The 21,810-nt window shown below is 32.9% G+C and overlaps 1 protein-coding gene across 2 annotated transcripts in view; it reads left to right on the top strand.

The window, feature by feature from the left end:
* LOC133819601 (uncharacterized) overlaps nt 1-14,202 on the top strand; it is a 36,933-nt gene extending 22,731 nt beyond the window's left edge. The window contains exons 40-63 of one of the 2 annotated variants that reach the window (XM_062252886.1): nt 47-365; nt 683-841; nt 932-1,095; nt 1,215-1,395; nt 1,465-1,734; nt 1,849-2,055; nt 2,585-2,639; nt 4,754-4,884; nt 4,967-5,458; nt 5,549-6,349; nt 6,434-6,510; nt 6,817-7,270; nt 7,468-7,554; nt 8,475-8,627; nt 8,757-8,941; nt 9,186-9,725; nt 10,278-10,455; nt 10,537-10,679; nt 10,775-10,901; nt 11,694-11,915; nt 12,001-12,357; nt 12,647-12,805; nt 12,901-13,188; nt 13,526-14,202. In XM_062252886.1, the coding sequence (XP_062108870.1) occupies nt 47-365; nt 683-841; nt 932-1,095; nt 1,215-1,395; nt 1,465-1,734; nt 1,849-2,055; nt 2,585-2,639; nt 4,754-4,884; nt 4,967-5,458; nt 5,549-6,349; nt 6,434-6,510; nt 6,817-7,270; nt 7,468-7,554; nt 8,475-8,627; nt 8,757-8,941; nt 9,186-9,725; nt 10,278-10,455; nt 10,537-10,679; nt 10,775-10,901; nt 11,694-11,915; nt 12,001-12,357; nt 12,647-12,805; nt 12,901-13,188; nt 13,526-13,687 (5,911 nt within the window). In that variant the 3' untranslated portion in view covers nt 13,688-14,202. Of the gene's footprint in view, nt 1-46; nt 366-682; nt 842-931; nt 1,096-1,214; nt 1,396-1,461; nt 1,735-1,848; nt 2,056-2,584; nt 2,640-4,753; nt 4,885-4,966; nt 5,459-5,548; nt 6,350-6,433; nt 6,511-6,816; nt 7,271-7,467; nt 7,555-8,474; nt 8,628-8,756; nt 8,942-9,185; nt 9,726-10,277; nt 10,456-10,536; nt 10,680-10,774; nt 10,902-11,693; nt 11,916-12,000; nt 12,358-12,646; nt 12,806-12,900; nt 13,189-13,525 lie in introns of both variants that reach the window. The other variant, XM_062252885.1, reaches the window with a different exon arrangement.
* Nucleotides 14,203-21,810: the final 7,608 nt, after the last annotated feature.

The following is a 21,810-nucleotide window of genomic DNA, read 5'->3' as shown; positions in this document are numbered from 1 at the left end:
AATTAATTGTTTCTCATCAACCATCATGTGTTGTTCTTCCTTACAGCTTGGAACCTCCAGCTTTGGGCATACTTTTCAAGTCTGATAACCCTGAAATTTCTGCAAAGCCTGTGCAGTTTACTAAAGTTGCCCATATTGTCGGGAAAGGTTTTGATGAAGCTTTTTTCTGGTATCCAATATCGCCACCTGGTTATGCTTCTCTTGGGTGCTTGGTCACAAAAATAGATGAAGCCCCAAGCATCAATACTCTTTGTTGCCCAAGGATGGATCTTGTTAACCAATCTAATATCCTTGAGGGTCCCATTTCAAGATCTTCCAGTTCAAAGGCTTCTCAGTGTTGGAGCATTTGGAAAGTCGAAAATCAGGTTAAAATGAATGTTTGCTTGCTGTTGGTAAATGTATAATTCTGGATTGGTTGTAGTTACCATATTGGCATATTATCATGAAACTCTAAACCTTCTTCCATCCTCCCTTTATTTGAAGTGTTTTTACATGTCTTCAGTTCGTACATTTGTTTGTTTAGTTTATATTTCATGACTTTTCTTTTGTTCAGATATTTTTCTGTTTAGTTTAAATCTCATAATCTTTTTGTTCAGATATTTGTTTGTTTTGTTTATAATGCATAACCTTTCTTTTGCTTAAAAGAGGAACTTCAAAAGCATATTTGTACATGTTTCTGTAGGCCTGTACTTTTCTTGCGCGTGGCGATCTGAAAAAGCCATCGAGCCGGTTAGCTTACACAATTGGTGATTCTGTAAAGCCAAAGACCCGGGAGAACATAACTGCAGAGATGAAGCTGAGTTGCTTTTCTTTGACTGTTCTAGACAGCTTATGTGGAATGGTTTGTTCTCTAGGAAAAATTCATTTAGACTAGAATCTAATGTTAATGTATATGTTCCCCTTTGTACTTATTGGTTTTGAACTATTTCAGATGACTCCGCTATTTGATGCGACAATCACAAATATTAAGCTTGCTACACACGGTCAACTAGATGCTTTGAATGCAGTATTGATTTCCTCTATTGCTGCATCAACCTTCAATACTCAGTTAGAAGCATGGGAACCACTTGTGGAACCTTTTGATGGAATTTTCAAGTATTATATCGTTCCTACTTTTTTTTTCATTGTTTTTATTTCTTTCTGTAAATGTCAATATTTACTACATTTAGTAGAGGTTGTGTCCTTTATGAAGCATTCTCATATTTGATTTCAAGGTTTGAAACTTACGATACTAACGGAAACCCGCCATCAAAACTTGGGAAGAGAGTGCGTATTGCTTCTACCACTGTTTTAAATGTGAATGTCAGTGCTGCAAGCTTGGAAAATTTCGTAGGGAGCACTCTTTCATGGAGACGGCAGTTAGAACTTGAAAAGAAAGCCATCAAGCTAAATGAGGTTAGTTCTTGAGTATATGTTGCTGTATAATAAATCTTTCAAATGTCTTACTATGTCTTTCTTTAGCAGGAAATTGGGAGTCTACATAGGGACAAAGAAGATCCATCTTTTTCTGCTTTGGATGAGGATGACTTCCAGACTGTGATAATAGAAAATAAACTTGGGTGTGATATTTATCTGAAAAGACTTGAGCAGAATACAGATACTGTCGACCACCTGTATCATGGGGATTGTGCTTCTGTGTGGATTCCACCACCTAGGTTTTCAGACAGATTGAACATTTCAGATGAGTCCAGAGAAGCACGCTATTATGTTGCGATACATATTCTTGAAGCCAAGGTTGTAAAAGTGGTTAATATTAATTAAATACTCCTGAGTTTTATTGTCATTTCCAGTGCTAGTTTTTGACCTACAGAAGTGTCTTACCCTCTTTTTTTTTTTTTTATTAATCAGGGTTTACCTATGAATGATGATGGTAATGGCCAAAACTTCTTCTGTGCTTTGCGTCTTGTTGTGGAAAGTCAGACAACAGATCACCAAAAGCTTTTCCCTCAGAGTGCAAGAACAAAATGCGTCAAGCCTTCTATTTCTAGAAACAACAATCTGGATGAGGGTACCGCAAAATGGAATGAGCTTTTTATTTTTGAAATTCCTCGGAAGGTATCTGACAAATTTAATATTTATTTTCTGCTCTGTGGGTTTTATTCCACTTTGCTTGTAATTTTTTTTTTCAATATTAATAGAAGTTGAGGTTATGTTTTTTTTTTTTTAAAAAAAAAGAAAAATAGTGGGAGAACTAGCAATTGATTGGAATTCAAGTAATTGGTAAAATGCTAAACTTTACTTTGTAATTTTAATGTCACCATTTCCTTGCCGTCCTTTTAATTGTATCATCATGCAGGGTTGCTTTCGTACAGGAGCATTTTGTAATGCTTTAGTGAGGAATTCATACATATATATATTACGAAGTTAGTTTTTAACTAAACTTTGGCATCAAAATCTGGTTCTGGTTTAATTTGAAGTTTCATCAGTACTTCATAAAAAGTAGCAATCAAAGATTGTTATTATCACATACATAATTTATTTTCCTATTATTTATTTTTCTCAAATTTAAATTCATTGTCAAATATTTATGGTGCCCTACATGCACGAGTCATTTTAGTGATTTTTTCGAATATGATTGTTGCAGGCCGCAGCTAAATTGGAAGTGGAGGTGACAAACCTGGCAGCGAAAGCTGGAAAAGGTATGTGTTTCTGGTTGTTATCAAAGGTGAAAAATGAATTGTATTCTCATAATTTTCATTGAAAAGTAATACATATATATACACAACTAGCAATCTATCTTAGGAAACTACATTATTAAGAACCTAGAATTAAGCTAATTAGACAACTAATATATAGCTAACACTCCCCTTCAAGTTGGAGCATAAATATTAATCATGCCCAACTTGTTACATAGATAATCAACCCGAATACCATTTAAAGCTTTCGTGAAGATGTTTCCTAGTTGTTCTCCAGTCTTCACATATCCTGTAGAAATTAGACCTTGTTGAATTTTCTTATGAACAAAATGACAATCAATTTCAATATGTTTACTTCGTTCATGAAACACAGGATTAGAGGCAATATGAAGAGCAACTTGGTTATCACACTACAATTTTGTTGGTACTGAAGTTTTAAGTCCTAATTCAGTCAAGAGATGATATATACCCATTATCTCACACACAGACTGTGCTATAGCCCTATATTCTGACTCTGCACTGGATCGTGATACAACGTTTTGCTTCTTACTCTTCCGTGAGACCAAATTCCTTCCAACAAAGACACAATAACCCGAAGATCTTCTATCCATTTTGGAACCTGCCCAATCTGCATCCGAAAAACATTTAATATGAGTGTGCACATGATTTGTATACACGATACCACGTCTACGTGCTCCTTTCAAGTAACACAAAATTTGCTCTAACACTGCCTATTGATGAACTGTTGGAGATGACATAAACTAATTTACAACGCTGACCGAATATGCAATATCTGGACGAGTCACAGTAAAGTAATTCAACTTCCCAACCAATCTTCGATATCTCTCAGGATCTTCAAATAGTTCCCCATCTCCTATAAGGTGCATGTTCGGAGTCATTGAAGTACTACAAGGCTTTGCTCCCAATTTTCCTATCTCAGTTAAAAAATCAAGGACATATATTCTAAAAGATACCATTTTTACTTCTTGTAACTTCAACACCCAAGAAATACTTTAGAACCTCCTAATCCTTCGTGTGACTGAGTATGAATGAATGACTTGAGAGATGAGATGTCTGTATTATCACTTCTAGTAAGAGCAATGTCATCCACATACACAACTAACTGAATAATACCAGCCTTTGATTGTTTGTAGAACACCGAATGGTCAGACTTGCTTTTCATCATACCAAACTTTTCAACAGCCTAACTAAATTTTCCAAACCAAGTACGAGGACTCTGTTCCAAACCAAGCACCGAATTGGCGCGTGGGGCCCACTCGCGGCGTTTCAGGACTTCGAATGGCGAGGATTGGTTGGTCGGCGACTGGGCAGTACTCCTGTGCCGGCGGTGAGAACAAAAGAGCACTCCAAATAGGGTTGTTGAAAAAGGAACCCTAAAAATGAAAGAAAAACCAAACCCTAATTGCAAACCCCAATTTGTGGCAAACTCTAATTTCAAATTTCGAATCACAATCCCAAAATATGCTCTTATACCATGTTATCAAAGGTGAATAATGAATTGTATTCTCATAATTTTCATTGAAAAATAATACTCATATATATACACAACTAGGAATCTATCTTAGGAAACTATATAATTAGGAACCTAGAGTTAAGCTAATTAGACAACTAATATACAACTCTAATTAGACAACTAATATACACACTGGTGTTTGCCTTTTCTTTTTATGAGTTACTTTTCATGAAGTTGCATATGTGTATGGATAATATTTTGATTTAGTGATTCTTGCACATTCATTTTTCATTCTTTTGCTTCTTTAATCTTTTTGTTTTTCTTAAAAGAAAAAAATGTATTTTATTTAGAAACTTATCTAGAATATTTTTCTGAATAAAATGAGAGGGGAATCTAGGATATTACTTGTATGGGCTAGCTTGTGTAGATCCACATACTGATGGAGCCATATTTAAACTCTAATTGGCTTCATGCTCTCTGCTCTTCTTTTATATTGCCCTGTTGTACTTGTACCTACAAAATGTATTTTTACTGAGGAAGTTTTCCTCTAGTTGTAAACTTGGCACATCATCCTTGTCTTGCTCTTCTTTTCTTCACCTCTATTTGAGTTTGTTGTGTTGTTCATTTGGCTCTTCGTATACAGGGGAAGTTGTTGGTGCACTCTCATTTCCTGTGGAGCATGGTTCGCTCATGTTGAGGAAGGTAGCTTCAGTGAGGATGTTCCATCAAGCTCATGAAGCTCAAAATCTCATATCATATCCACTAAAGAGGAAGGTGGGTTTTTTAATTCTTGTGTTGTTTGTTGACTTTTTTTTTTTTAAAGTTCTCTCATGTGATTTAGTGTTGTATTTTGCAGGTTCATCAAAACAGTCCGGATGAAATTCTTGACTGTGGATGCTTGTTTGTTTCTACTACATGTTTTGAGAGGAAAACAACTCCAAAAATTAAAAAAGATATGGGAACTGATACTGTTCTGGAAAGAGATGTTGGTTTCTGGGTTGGTCTGGGACCCCAGGGTACCTGGGAGAGTATTCGCTCATTGCTTCCACTGTCGGTTGTCCCAAAATCATTACAGAATGATTTTATTGCCATGGAAGTTGTCATGAAAAATGGCAAGAAGCACGCAATATTTAGAAGTCTTGCAACACTAGTCAACGAGTCGGATGTTATGTTGGATATTTCAATAAGTCCGTCTCCCAACTCAGGAACAAGTAACAATTCTGTGGCAGAAGAAATTTTTCAAAATCAACGTTATCAACCAAGTTCTGGTTGGGGTAACAACTGGTCTGGTCTTGGGAGTGTTGAGCCAGGGCCATGGAGCAGTCGAGACTTCTTAAATTCCTCGAAGGTATTGAGACAGTGATAATTTTAATTTGAGTTTTCTTTTACTTTTGTTTGTTACTTCCTTCACTTTTCCCGGGCCTTTCTTTTCTGTTAGGATTTCTCTGAACCTCCACTTCTCCCTGGATGGCGATGGAGTTCGGCATGGACTATTGATAAATATCAATTTGTTGACAAAGATGGGTGGGCGTATGGTCCTGATTTTCCCAGTTTGAGATGGCCTCCAACTTCTTCGAAGTCATGCACAAAATCATCTTTTGATCTTGTGCGTCGACGACGTTGGATTCGTACACGGCAGCAAATAATTAACAATGACTTTCCTGTTGTACATCCTGGAGCTTCTGTAGTTTTACCTTGGAGAAGTACTTCCCGGGATTCCAACCAATGTCTACAAATTCGTCCTTCTGTTGATCATCCCCAGACTCCGTACACTTGGGGTGATGCAGTTACTGTTGGTTCTGGTTATGCGTGTGGAAAGGATCAGGCTCTTGTGGAGCAAGTTTCACTTTCCAGACAATATGCCTCAAAACAAGAAAATAAGATGTCTAATTTTACTTTCATGTTAGATAAACTTGAGAAGAAGGATGTACTTCTATGCTCTAGTACTGGTAGAAAACAATTTTGGCTGAGTGTTGGAACAGATGCATCAGTTCTTCGTACTGAACTGAATGTACCTGTTTATGATTGGCGAATATCTGTCAATGCTCCTTTGAAGTTTGAAAATCGATTTCCATGTCCAGCTGAATATACAATATGGGAGAAAACTAAAGAGGGAAATTGCATTGAGAGACAACGTGGAGTTATCTCTTCACGGGGAACTGTACCTGTATATTCGGCTGACATCCAGAAACCTATCTATCTAACATTATTCATTCAGGGTGGTTGGTCTATGGAGAAGGTAAGAAGTTCATGCAACTATTAACGCACTTCCTCCTTTGAGGAAAAAAATTGCGAGTGTAAATTAAGCTCTCTGTTTTTTCAGGACCCTGTTCTCGTTTTGAACCTTCCTAACAATGATCATGCTTCATCGTTCTGGATGGTTCAGCAACAGAGTAAACGGTTTGTGATTCCCAAAGGCCCTTTTTTCTACTTTTGTTTGCTGTTCCTTTTGAGTTTTGTGCAAATGGTATTCAGCATTCAATTGTGATTTCTAGATCTCTAATTTATTGAAATGGATGGTTGAAGATAATTATAAAATATAATCTCACAGCCACTTCCATTGATTATAATCAACAATGTCCTCCAATAAAAAAAAACAAGATGTATCTGTTTGAAGTTCTTTACTTTTTAATATTTCTTGAGATTTCATTTGTTTCCTGTTGGTTGATTCTTCATCTTGAAAATACTTCATATCTCAATTCGCAGGAGATTGCGTGTGAGAATTGAGCATGATATTGGAGGAACCACTGCTGCACCTAAAACGATAAGGTTTTTTGTTCCATACTGGATAGTTAATAATTCATCTCTCCCTTTGGCCTATCGAGTGGTGGAAGTAGAGCCATTGGACAATGCAGAAGTGGATTCCCAAATACTTTCTAGAGCAGTCAAATCTGCTAAGATGGCATTGAAAAGTCCTACAAACTCATTGGAAAGGAAGCATTCTGTTCACAGAAGAAACATTCAAGTGCTTGAAGCAATTGAGGAAACTAGTCCTTTTCCTTGTATGCTTTCTCCACAAGATAATGCAGGACGCAGTGGGGTTATCCTTTTTCAATCACAAAAAGATTCATATGTGTCCGCCAGGGTTGGCATTGCTGTTGCCATGCGTCATTCAGAATTTTTCAGTCCTGGGATATCTCTTCTTGAGATAGAAAAGAAGGTGTGCAAGATTTATACTCTTGATCATCTTTTCTTTGTTCCTCTTTCTCTCCCTGCTTGAACCTTAAGAAAAGGGGGAGAAAAGGAAATCATAATATATATATATATATTGAGAGAGAGAGAGAGAGAGAAGGAAATCATTGTTAGGTAAACTTTTCTGTCTTGTTAATGGTCACTGAAATTGAATTTCACTTGCAGGAACGGGTTGATGTAAAAGCATTTAGTTCAGATGGTTCTTACTACAAGCTTTCAGCTCGACTAAACTTGACCTCTGACAGAACAAAGGTTGAATTCCAAAATCTTGGTACCTTATTTTTTGAATATTTGCTCACACAAAACACGAAACAAAATATAGTAATATTCCCCATAATTAATATAAATTTGACTTCATATGAAGGAAACCTATAGCTCAGTTTATGTCATATACAGAACCAAGAAAAACTTAACTTTGCAACAAGCAGGAAAAGAGTTTTATACATGGCACAAGTTGGTTTGATGCAAAAAAGTTGCATGTTTTATTAGAAATGACCATACCATGTTAATGCCATTCACAGGAATAGCTATTCCTGCTGCTATTTTTACTTCTGTCGTGTACCAATAATCCTCAACATAAATAATCTCATATCATGTACATTGAAGAAAGTAATGATCCTTACAAGTTTGCTGTTTGTCAAAATGGGACTTGGTGTTGTATAATCTGGTTTTATGCAGTTGTCTTTTTGTTTAGTTTTACGGAAACGTCCTGATTCTCTTGCTTTTGTCCATATGAGTATGAACTTTAAATAAAATATATTGCTTTGCAAAAGGATGTGGCTTTGGGAATTAAACTTGACAACTTTGACCCAGACCTGTACAAGCAGATTACAAATGTACTAAAGTTAACCCATCCAAGGAGTCTTATGTAGAAAATCCATATGCTACGTCAGTTTGTTTGCTTCTGGTGCTGTTAAACTATCTAGTATTTGTAAGTTTTTTATTAACAAAATAGTTCTTTCTTTCTTTTTTCCTTAGACAAAAAACCTTCCCACTTAGGCTAAAGGCTTCCAATGTATAAGTTATAGCTGTCAGAACAAATTTTTGCAGGGAAGGTCCATTGTATACGTAATGTTTGCATAAAATGTTTGTGCTCTTCACTATGTGAATATTTGCTGGCTTTTATGGAACCTAATAACTATCTAACAACTACTAAATTGGTTGATATTCAGGTTCTCCATTTTCAGCCCTACACCTTGTTTATTAATAGGGTCGGTTACAGTCTTTGCCTGCAGCAGTGTGAATCTCATTCCGTATCATGGATTCATCCCACTGATTCTCCAAAACCCTTCCGTTGGCAGTCTTATAAGTTTGAAATTTTGAAGGTCCATGCTGCCCTATTTCTTTCAAATATATATATATATATATATTTATATATATTTATTTATTTTATTATTTATGTATATATAAATAAGATTTACATGACATTGATTGAGATATGTATTTCCTTTCAGTTGCGGGTTGATGGCTATAAATGGAGTACTCCCTTTAGTGTTTGTAATGAAGGTGTGATGCGAATATGCTTGAAGAAAGAGACTGGTAATGACCAACTGCAGCTAAGAGTAGCAATCAGAAGTGGAGCAAAGAGCTCAAGCTACGAAGTTATTTTTCGTCCAGACTCATCATCAAGTCCTTACAGGTTATACTTTTACTCTACTTTAGTGAACTATACCACCTCATCTGATTGTAAATCATAAATGAGTTTGTGAAAGAAGATATGCTAGTGCAACTTTATTAGTAGTGAGATATACTTTTTTTTTCTTCCATTCTGCTATGATGAACTTGAACTTGCTTCAAGTTATTTATGTATGTTTTTTTGGACATTAGTCAGTAAATTCATATCCTCCAGTACTGGGCAATAATGATCAAATTTTTAATTGCAGGATTGAAAATCGCTCCATGTTTTTGCCCATTCATTTCCGGCAAGTAGATGGTATGAATGATTCATGGCAGTTCCTTCTACCTAATTCGGCAGCTTCTTTTCTTTGGGAAGATCTTGGTAGAAGACATTTGTTGGAACTCCTCATCGATGGAGATGACCAGTCTAAATCTCAGAAGTTTGATATTGTTGAAATTTCTGCTCATCAACCCATGCATGTTACAAGTGGGACTTTTAGAGCTCTAAGCATTTCGATAATAAAAGAAGAGAAAGTCAATGTTGTTAAGATCAGTGACTGGTTGCCAGAGAGTGAACCTATTGGAATATTGAGTAAAACAGGCACATCTCCTCTATCACAGCTTTCTTTAAAGAACCCACCTCAACAGCAATCACCGTCCACCTCAGACTCAGAATTTCATGTTATTGTTGAATTAGCTGAGCTTGGAGTATCAATCATTGATCACACACCTGAAGAAATTTTGTACCTCTCTGTTCAGACTTTTATTTTTGCATATTCTACTGGCTTGGGCTCTGGAATTAGTAGGTAGGTTCCTTTGGATGTTTTATAGTTGAGTTTAGGTCCGTTTGCATATTTTTGTGCTTCTCTATGAGCATATTTATACGTGTGTATGTGTATTTCATGAATATCTCTAGGATGCATTGATGCTGTATTCTTGTTTTTATTTATTTATTATTATTAATATAATTTTTTTATGGATGTCATCTATTCTTGTTAGAAGTGTAAGCTTACCTTGTGCATATTATTACCCAATAACTAGGGAAAATACCCAGTTTGATCAACAAGAAAGGTATGTACTATACTAGTGGTGGGAAAAATGTGTTGGTTAGTATTTTGTGGTTCAATCTTAAGTAAATTAGTGGGGTCTTCTCCTAAGAACACATCTATATGTATACTTGAATGTGAAACACAGATTTAGTTTGATCCACTCTCCTGGATAAATTTATGCATGTGTTTCTTTTGTAATGTCACATAGGTTCCATTGCTTTGGTTTGGTGCTCTGGTGCTTTTGCTTTTATTTCTCTAATTATCCACAACCGCCAAGTTCCAACGCTTCATTTGTCTTCTGTGTTGTAGGTTCAAATTAAGAATGCATGGGATACAAGTGGATAATCAGCTGCCATTAACTCCAATGCCAGTTCTTTTCAGACCACAGAAAGTTGGGGATGAGACGGATTATATCTTGAAATTTTCTGTGACCATGCAATCAAACGGGTCGCTGGATCTTTGTGTCTATCCATATATTGGTTTTTATGTGAGTAGATCATTGTTTAGAGGAGGTTTTTTTGTTTCCTTTTTCTTTTTTATACTAATCATATTTTTATTGATCGTTTAGGGTCCTGAAAATGCTGCCTTTCTGATAAACATTCATGAACCTATTATATGGCGCCTTCATGAAATGATCCAGCAGGTCAACTTCAATCGCTTATATGATAACCAAACCACTGCCGTTGCTGTTGATCCAATTATCCAAATTGGGTATGTAAGATGCTCAAGTTGGTGATTTGTTTTTCGGCTATATGTTTATGCCCTGTATTTAAGAAGAGTTCTAATTATGTTTGTGGAATGTACAGAGTTCTTAACATCTCAGAAGTTCGGTTCAAGGTGTCAATGGCTATGTCACCCAGTCAACGACCAAGGGGTGTACTTGGCTTTTGGGCATCATTGATGACTGCACTGGGAAACACTGAGAATATGCCAGTATGTATTCTAATTCTATTATGTTATGTTTCTAGATAGCGAAGTTGTTTTATTGTAACCCCAACGGCATCCCTGTGCTAGGAAACAGTAATCTGTTATGATGGCCAGACCTTAGTAATTTTACTATGAAACTTTCTACTCAAAATTATGTCTTGAGTAGATGAGTGTTTTTCAATAATACCTGTTATCTCCTTTCTATATTTCCCTCTGCACCACTTATGTGAGCTTCATCCATTTATCAAGCCATCATTATGTTTCTGGCCATCCTGAATCACATGGCATTACTGTGGAGTTTCAATATTGCTTTTGTTTTATTCTATTTTTACCATTAGGACACAGAAACACCAGGAAGTTTCTACAAACAAGCACCTCTCTTATCTTTGTATGTTTTCATAATCAGACATTTCTACTTATTTCGGTGCTATTCTATCTAGTGTCAACGAGAGGTCTTTTTCCTTTTTTTTAGTAAATTAAGAAAACAAGAAACCTTATTGAAGGAGAAACAACCAGGCAAAAACAAAACAGAAACTTAACCACAGTGCCTGAAGTGACAACTAAACTCTTCGGTAGAAAGACCCAAAGAAACACCCAGACAGGCCATCTCCCACTAAACACCATCTCTTCTTCAACATGCAAGAGCATAGGACTTAGGTGGAGGTATAACCAAGGAGATATCCAGCTACTTTAACTAACTGCAGTCAAAGTCTTAAAGCCACATGATAATGTTTTACGAGAGTGTGTCCATCAGGTTGACAGAACATTTTAATAACATATTTTGTATTTATTATCCAGGTTAGAATAAATCAAAGGTTTCATGAGAATGTGTGCATGAGGCAGAGTTCAATGACAAATATTGCTATTTCAAACATACGGAAGGATCTCCTTGGCCAACCTCTTCAATTGATTTCTGGTGTTGATATATTGGGTAACGCAAGCAGTGCACTTGGACATATGAGTAAGGGTATGGCTGCCTTATCAATGGATAAGAAGTTCATCCAAAGTCGGCAGAGACAGGTTTGCATACTTTTTTTACAAGGTCAATATGTTGTTTTGGTTATATCTTGAAGGTTCAAATATTTAAAGTCGATTAACATGACAGGAAAACAAGGGCATAGAGGATCTTGGTGATGTTATTAGAGAAGGAGGTGGTGCACTAGCAAAAGGCCTATTCAGGGGAGTCACTGGAATATTAACAAAGCCTCTTGAAGGTGCAAAAACTTCTGGTGTTGAGGGTTTTGTTCAAGGTGTTGGAAGAGGACTAATTGGTGCAGCGGCACAACCAGTTAGTGGGGTTCTGGATCTTTTGTCAAAAACCACAGAAGGAGCCAATGCAATGAGAATGAAGATAGCATCAGCTATAACTTCTGATGAACAACTTCTTCGCAGGAGACTTCCTCGCGTAATTAGTGGTGATAATTTACTCCGGCCTTATGACGAGTACAAAGCTCGAGGACAGGTATTGTTTTTCAACTGGTTATGTAAATTCCTTGACTAAATATTTGTTATCAGGAAGTCTCTAAGATTGATAATTTGATTTGCAATTATCTAAAATTATTTCAATGTTTGTAGATCTACATTCAGTAGTAAATTGTTTGGTCCCGACATTAATTAGTAAAGATATAAAAATGCTTGTTCATTTTGTTGGAGTGAAAGATATATATATATATATATTTATATATATATATATATAAATAGTCAACATTCTGATGTGCGAAAACATATGCTATTATTTGTTTGTTATGCAGATTATTCTACAGTTGGCAGAATCAGGTTCATTTTTAGGCCAGGTTGATCTTTTTAAAGTACGTGGAAAGTTTGCCTTAACTGATGCTTATGAAGATCATTTCTTAATCCCAAAATCAAAAATTCTTGTGGTTACTCATCGAAGAGTGATATTATTACAGGTAAGCTAGCTTGACTAAAAACGTTCTATGTCTCTATGTAGTCTCCTTCTCAAACAACATTAAATAAAGTAGTGTTGAATTTCTGTCAATTCCAGCAACCCTCCAATATCATTGGTCAAAGAAAGTTCAGCCCAGCAAAGGATCCATGTTCAATAGTATGGGATGTCCTGTTGGATGACCTTGCAACCATGGAATTGATCCATGGAAAGAAAGATAATCCAAATGCTCTACCTTCACGTCTTATACTGTACTTACGGACAAGATCAACAGAGTTGAAGGAACAATTTCGTGTTGTAAAATGCAATCCTGATTCCCAACAGGCTTTTGAAGTTTACTCTTCGATTGAGCTAGCTTTGCAAACTTACGGACCCAACCAATCAAAGGTCAGTCCTTAGCGCTGTATTATGTGTTTTAAAGAGCACACCTGCTTTAGTTGCTCTGCAATATCTTATGATTTTGTGGACCTCTTATGTCTAGGAGATACATGTGAAAGAACAATCAATTCTTTTCATGCTAACGAGATGTCATAAATTAGCAGCTACTTGGATAAGTTTGAGTCTAGTCCTTTATATATGGTCTCCTATCGAATAAATCACTGATATATTGCTAGGGTCAAGTTTTCATTCAATTGCCGATGCAAATATGGCAGCCCTGTAAACATCTCCGTAAAGATTTGATTGGAGGTTTTGTTCTGTAACGTTATTTTGTTATGTTATTCAGGATTCGTTAAAAAATAAAGTCACGAGACCATATGCACCAAGTACGGAAGGTGCAAGCTCTGAAAATGTCTCAAAAGAAGGGCTGAGCACCATGTCTCCCCCACAGGTGCCCGCATCAGCACCTCAAAGTTCAACTTTTGGGAGCAGTAGCAATTCATTGTAGAAGTCATTCTTGGTTGAAAACTTATGTTCTTGGCTGCTGCTGTCATCACATTATAAAATTTCAAACTGGTGTCAAGCTACAGATTTTAGCAGCAACGGCATAAATACTAGAGGTATTTTCTTCTTTTTTCCTTCCATTGAAATAACATTTTCTGTATTCATTTTCTAATCTGTGGGATTTCGCCACTACAGTTACTAAATATTCTAACAGCACTGGCCAGAACTTTTGGCCGATGATTTATAAGTAAGCCATTAAAATGACAGAAGTCCCACTGGAGAGTTTTCTAGGAGATAGATGCTCTACAACTAGGGACCAGCTTGTTTGTAAATATAAAGTGTACAGAAAAGAATTGGCCGTCGGAAAACTTGTACAGATTTTGACATTTGTTGTACAACTATGTTTATGTTTATGTTTATGGTATCTTATATATGAGCGGTGCAGTAGTATCGGCATACAGAAAAGTAAACCACATATTTTCCAAATGGAAATAAGAGGTTCTTCATCACATAGATACATATCGTTTTGTCGTCTCAAGTTTAAATTGATGTTATTTTGTAGCATCAATCTTTTCAGATGATAGATTATGAGCAATGTGATTAAATTGAATCAATTACACGATTCATTAAACGGTATAATGTTGGGAAAAGTTGAGGAATGGAAAGAGTTTGGTAATATTATTATATATAGTACATACACTATATATAATAATATTATGATAGATTATGAGCAATGTGATTAAATTGAATCAATTACACAATTCATTAAACGGTATAATGTTGGGAAAAGTTGAGGAATGGAAAGAGTTTGGTAATATTATTATATATAGTACATACACTACCCTATGAACGTCGACCACCCATTTCTATAAATTGAAAAGAGTTTGCCCTCACTCACTCTCCTTTCTCATCATTCCATTTTATGACTGCTAGGCACATTTTATGTTTACCATTTACATTTTGTGAAAAAAAAATTATCAATTCGTTTACCTATTGTGATTAGTTTGATTTATATTTTAGAATATCTTTTTCTTTTCTTGAGCGGTTTACACATTTTAACATTTCCAAGTAATTTATTCTTGTTAAAAAAAAGTAATTTATTCTTCAAGACTATTTATCTTTTAAAAGATTTCGAGAAACTATGCTTGATATTTTATGATCTATTTTAAAATGTTGGCAAAATGTCTATTGACACAAATGGACAAGAGAATAGAATATAATCCTTCTCTCGTCGCCCTTGGTCAATACCATGTTTCCATTTTCTTCTTACTATTTTTTATTTTTATTTTTTTTGTAAAATAACTCAACCTTGAACATTGTGAATTAGAGCACATATTATGCATTCTAATATACCATAATTTTTAAATGTGGCAACATAATTAACTATTTTAAAGCCATGTCATTTTGTAAAATTTGGACACAATTGCCCGTCATTGACAACCATCTCTCTCTCTAAAACTATCTTTCAAACATTCTCTCAAGCCCTCTCACATTCTCTACCATGACGACACCACCACCACCACAACCTCCCCATGGCAATAGAGCACCACCTCCCCAAGTTGTCGCTGTTATTACCACCATCATTTCCAATGGCGCCGCCACCTTCCATTACTATTGAAGCAACCCATTGAATATCTCTCTTCATTTTTTTTATGTATTAATAATTCAAAATGCAATCATCGAAATTGTATGTTCTACTTATAAATTTAAGATTTTACATGATCTAATCTTGTAGATCTCGAAAAAATACTAAAATTAAAAAAAAATCAACTGAAACGGACATTTGTGTGAAAAGATACGAATCTCTAAAATTCTCGTCAAATTTCAGTGCAAAGAATCGAAATTCCATTGAAAAAACATCATTTTTGCTAAAAATCAAGTTTTCATGATTGCATTGCAAAAGCATTGAAAAAACATCGAAACAACATTGATTTTGTAAAAACGATGCATTTTCGATGCAAAATCGATGTTGTTTCGATGCTCTTGCGATGCAATCATGAAAACTTGATTTTTAGCCAAAACGATGCTTTTTCGATACAATATCGATGCTCTATGCTGAAATTTGAAGAAAACTTTGGAGATTCATATTTTTTCACTTAAATGTTCGTTTTAGTTTTTTTTTATTTTAATTTTGGTATTTTTTCGAGATTTACAAGATTAGATAATGTAAAACCTAAAAATTTGTATGTAGAACATACAATTTCGATGATTGCATTTTGAATCATTAAAACATAAAAAAAATGAAGAGAGATATTCGATGTAGTGCTTCAATGGTGATGGAAGGTGGCAGCGCCAATGAAGAGGACAGTGGTAATGAAGGTGACAACGTAGGGAGGTGGTGCTTTGCCGCCGGGGAGGTTTTGATGGTGATGTCATCATGATAGAGAATGAGGGGGGTTAGAGAATGTTTGAGAGATAGTTTTAGAGAGAGGGGGGTTGTTAATGACAGAGGCAATTGTGTCCAAATTTTACAAAATGACATAGTTTTGGAATAGTTAATTTTGTTGACATAATTAAAAATTATGGTATATTAGTATCATAGTATGTGATATTTCCCTTTCTTCTAATGGTATGACAGCGGAGTTAGAGTTGTGTTTGTGAAAATTTATAGAGATATACGTCGTAGAAATTGCAGTTATTAATGTATCAAAATAGATGAATACTTCATCTCTAATTGAATCCAATAAAAAATATACATTTTAGTGTACTATTAAATAATTTGATGTCAAAATAATAATAGATTTAAAATAATCAAATCCAATAATTAGATTAGATTGGATTTGAGTTGTTGTACGATTGGATTTGATCAAAAGTATGAAATATGCACTTAGTCTAGGTTGGATACACTATGAACAAAATAATGTGAATTGGATTAGATGAATAGTTGTAGAATAAGTTCCATTTGAAGGTGAAATTCATTTGTGTGCTACGTTATAAAGAATAATTTTGAGTTTGTAGTAAAGAAGTATATAACTTATATTGTAAAGATAATGATTTTAGTTTGGTTCTAGTATATTTGAGATAAAAAGATTTTTCAAGTGAAACTCATGTTCCTTCAATCAAAGGCAGAAAGACTACTTTTATGTTACAACCTTGACTATAAATCACTTGACTTCATCCTCACCTTCCTCGGGCTTATCATTGTTATAAGTAAGAAATATGTCAATGATGGGTTGGTAACCAATATAATGAAAGATTTCAAAGACAATTTGACATACGAAATGGCTTAAAAGTGCAGGAAAGAAAAAACTCTACCACATGTCAAAGGTGTCGACACTTAAGAAGAATTCAAGTACCATATGATTTTTGTGAGGAAGATATTCAAGTATATTTTTCGGACTTAGGTTAAGTTTAATGGGACTGCAAAATGCCAAAATAGTGCTAATATCACACCATATTAAAATCCAACTGAACTGTATTTGTCTCATTATTATGCTGTCAAGCTATAGTACCCCACCAAATATGGTGGGATTTGGTGGGATACTGTAGCAACGACAAAATAAATTCTTTATTTTTTTACTTTTTATGTTAATATTTAATAATAAAAATGCATGTATATTATTTTATATATAAGATAAAATAATATAGAATATACTTTTAGTGTAAATTTTAGTATTGTGGTTGGAATGGAAAAAAAATATGATATTAAAATTATACAATTTTGATGTTGGTTCAACACCAAAATACATTTCATAGTTCGAGTTGACCCTAAGTGTTTTAATTTGAGGCATCATACCACATCGTCGTGTTATATATGTGATAGGACTGCGTAAAGTATGGCAGTCATATTATGTGTTGTTGCTTTAGATGCAAACAACCTTGTATCTAATTATTTTTTCCATGATTGATTGAGAAAATAACAACTTGTGGCCCTATTTCATGAGAAAGTTGACTCCACTAAAATAGATTCTTAACACCAGTTTTTACTTGATGTGAACCATTTACCACATCGATCGGACAACTTAGGTAAAACCCAAGGAGGATGAGACACAAAATGATATATTTTATAAGTGATACATATATATATATATATATATATATATATGCTAGTTTCAAGTTTTATTTAGAAAATATATTAATTATTTTTATTAAATTTTTATAAAATTAGGATTATATATTATATATTATTATAATAATAATAATATTTTATAACATTTAAATTTATATTAATATAATTATTAAATATTTAGTCTTGTATTATATATTATTATAATAACAATATTTTATAACAATTGAATTTATATTAATATGATTATTAAATATCTAGTTTTGTATTCAATATAATAATAATAATATTTTATAACATTTAAATTTAAATTAATATAATTAATAAATATTTATTTTTAATTGGTTTTAAAAGTATATTCTATTAAATATTTAGAATATTCTGTTAAAATTAACAAGAAAAATTGTTAAAATTAAGAAAAATTGTTAAATACATATTTTTTATATAGATATATATATATCTTATTAAGTAGACTGATTTCATAATTATAATACATTGGTATCTCACGTTTGAAAGAATTTCTTCTAACCAGGTGAATGCATCATCCATCGAAAGTACATGTCTACTGGTTAATCCAAAAAAAACAACACATGGAAAGACATATAACAATTGTATAATATTTCGAATGAGAAAATCTCACTGAGATTGACCCTGTTTGACTTAGCTTATTTTAAGCAGATTTTAGTTTCTATGATTAAAAAAATGATATTTTTGGAGAAGGTAAGAATCCTAGTATTTTACAAAAGACCTTTTTGAGAAGCTATTTTTTAAATTAGAATAATTTTACTATTTAATTTACTCATAAAAGTACTTTTTAAATTAATATCCAAACACTTTATAAAGAAAAAAGTTTCTATATAATAGTTGGGTACGACTACAATAATGTATGTTTTTTATATACTATCACGGTGATTCGTACATTTTCACACATATATAAGTTATGATCCAAATTTTTTACATTACGGTGTTCATTAGTCACATCAAACTTTCTTCAAATTTTTAGGAAAATTTAAATAATATAAGATGTTGAAACGTGATTTCAAACTTCCAGTATTGTCACATGCGCAAATATTGTTTTAGACCCTATTTTCGGTACCCTAAATTATTAAGATTTTTAAGAAAAGTTGTAGGAGGTTTTTTGTCATTGCAATGAATATCATTATGTAAAATAAATTGGGGTCTCATGTGTAAAAAGATACAATTCACTATGGTAGTGCACAAAAACGTTCACCATTGTAGTCATGTACTATAATAGTTATCTAAACAGAAAAAAATAAATCTAAGTCTTTTACTTATTTTATGTTTTTAGCTATAATAAAAAGCAGAAGCTTTGCCCAACGGAGCAAAAATGAAATAAGAAAGATCATAAAAATTCAAACTCAGTATTCTTAGGACACTCAAAGAAGAGAAGCTAAAGAAACTACAATGAAAAACTCCTGCTACTATAGATGTAAAAATATGCAACAACTTTTAATAAAACAAGTTTTAGGAAGACAAATTAGAACATCCTACAAGGAGTTCTGTAAAACTCCTATGGTTTTTTTTTACTGAAGAATCAAAACATATCAGTAAATAGAGATGAAATGAATGAATAAAAAATTAAACTTTATAGACAATAATAATTGTCTAATAATACATATATTTTTATAAACAAAGAAATTCTAAATAGGCTATAATTTGTCTCATGAATTGAAAACAAAAGATTATTGGAAGCGCACATTTTAGAGTATTACTTCTAATAAAGCTACTTTCATATTCACTTTAAAAAAACTCCTATTATGGAATTATTAATTGCTTAACCAATTATAGAACAATATATATCTTGAAATATGTTTTATATCACAATTGAATTTATACCAAATGAAATAAAGAACCGTTGGAATCGTATTAACACCTCTTTCAATTAATGAGTGCATTGGTACCTATTCACACACCTCTTCGATTTTATTTTATTTTTGTTGAAATTACAATTCTTCATCTTTGATAAACTTTTTAGGTGTATTCATTTTAATGAATATCTTACCATTCTATTCATAAAACAAAATATACCCAAAACCATATATGGGATAATTGCGGCATAAGTACCCAATATTTGGTTTTTGTACGCGGCATAGACCCAATGTTTATTTTTAGTGGCAAAAGTACTTCACGTTTTTATTGGTCCAAATCATAATTATTTTTAAAATATTATTGAGTTGGACCAATCACGAAGTGACACGTGTTGGTCCAGTAATCACGAAACGGAAACTAACGGAGGAGATCGACGGAATTACAATTTTACTGACTTTGGGTATTTTTGCCCCTAAAAATAAACATTGGGTCTATGCCGCGTACAAAACCCAAACATTGGGTACTTATGCTGCAAATATCTTTTTTTTTTTAAGTAGATTACTTCAAGCATTTTCTCAAAATGTACCACAGACTAATAATAATTGAATTGAAATCCTTGTTTTAATATATTTTTTTAAAAATCCTGATAGGCATGTGTCTTCATGCAGACCTCCAAATAAAATTCAAATATTACTAAAACAGTAACAAATAGAAAAATAAATCAAATCAGAGTGACATCCTATAATTGAAACTTGTCTCGATTCAATATTTCATACAGCAATAAAAGCCATATATTCGAGATACTTATCATAAATATCACAGCTTCAGATCAATATCTAATATGGATTATTACCATTTATAAGAGGAAGTACAACTTTCTCAGGGGAGCATCTCTTAGGGTGTGATTGGTAGGGGATTCAAAAACAGTTTTATCATTTTCAGATTTTAAAAAATGAAAACAGCAATAAAAACTTGATTGGCACACTTGTTTTAGAAAATAAAAAAAACCGTTTTTGAAAACTAAGTTAAAATCCTTCAGCAAAAGAGAAAACAACAAATTGTTGTTTTCTTTATTTGAAAATAATTTTCTAAAATTATATTTTTGAATTAACTACCAATTAGCCCCTTAATGTTTTCAGTATAATCTTACTATTTAAAAAAAAAAAATCTTGCTATTTTTCTTATAGTCTTGATTTTTTTTCTTTTGTCATTTTTACAAGTCAATCTACTTTTTAAAATTTTTATCTATATAAATTTAGTAAAATAATGAATTATAAAATTATATAACAGAATATAATTTAATTCTAATTTACAATATATTTGCTAAAAAAAATCATTGATCAAATAAAAATTACAACAAATAAATAAAAAAATATTTTCACTTCAATTATTATTATACAAAAAATAAAATATATATATTACATATTCAATTTTTAGATTTTCTACCAAAAAATTATTCAATTTTATAAAACTAAAAAATAGTTAACGGACAATACATTCAATCACATTTTCATAAACATATTTTCAGACACTAAATCTAGATTCTTTTTTCAGAATCATACTTTTTCAAAATACAATTTTTAAATCACTAATCAATCGTGTCCTAAAAAAATATAACTTTAATATAAAAAAAAATCAAAGTTAATGACAATGCAATATTGTTATGAATTTAATTAATGCAATATTATTAAATTTTAATTTATCAATATAATTAAATTTTACTTTCAGCTAAACCAATCACATATTCAGTTTCTGTTATATTTTCAAATTTAATCTCAATCACAGATTCAGTTTTTTAAAACTCAAAAACAGTTTACTGACATTAAACCAATCACATTTTCAGAAACATGTTTTCAGTCACTAAATTCAGATTTTCATTTCAGAATCCCACTTTTCAAAAATACAGTTTTCTAATCGCGAACCAATCAGACCCTTAGATTTTTTTTATTACTAATCACAGTGTCAAACATGGCAATACAAAATATCACAATCTCCAGATTTGGATTACAACACACTTATTTCAGTGCCAATATGAGAATACTCATGGTGTATTTTTTGTTATAGAATATTTGGATTATACATATAGATCCCATATCTTCATCAGATACTAACGTTCAAATCAATCTCTATATAATACCAGAGACTTTCAATGGCAAAACATGTGGCCAATCTCGTGTGCTTGCAAAGAGAAGCAATATTGATACATTGTTTCTATCTGAAACTCTCATTTCTATTGCTATTTACTTATTCATAGTGCAAGTGCACATTTCTTTGGTATAGGAAAAACAAAC

This window comes from Humulus lupulus, chromosome 2 (assembly GCF_963169125.1).
Source record: "Humulus lupulus chromosome 2, drHumLupu1.1, whole genome shotgun sequence".
NCBI lineage: Eukaryota > Viridiplantae > Streptophyta > Magnoliopsida > Rosales > Cannabaceae > Humulus > Humulus lupulus.
This window is presented reverse-complemented; position numbering and strand designations above follow the sequence as displayed.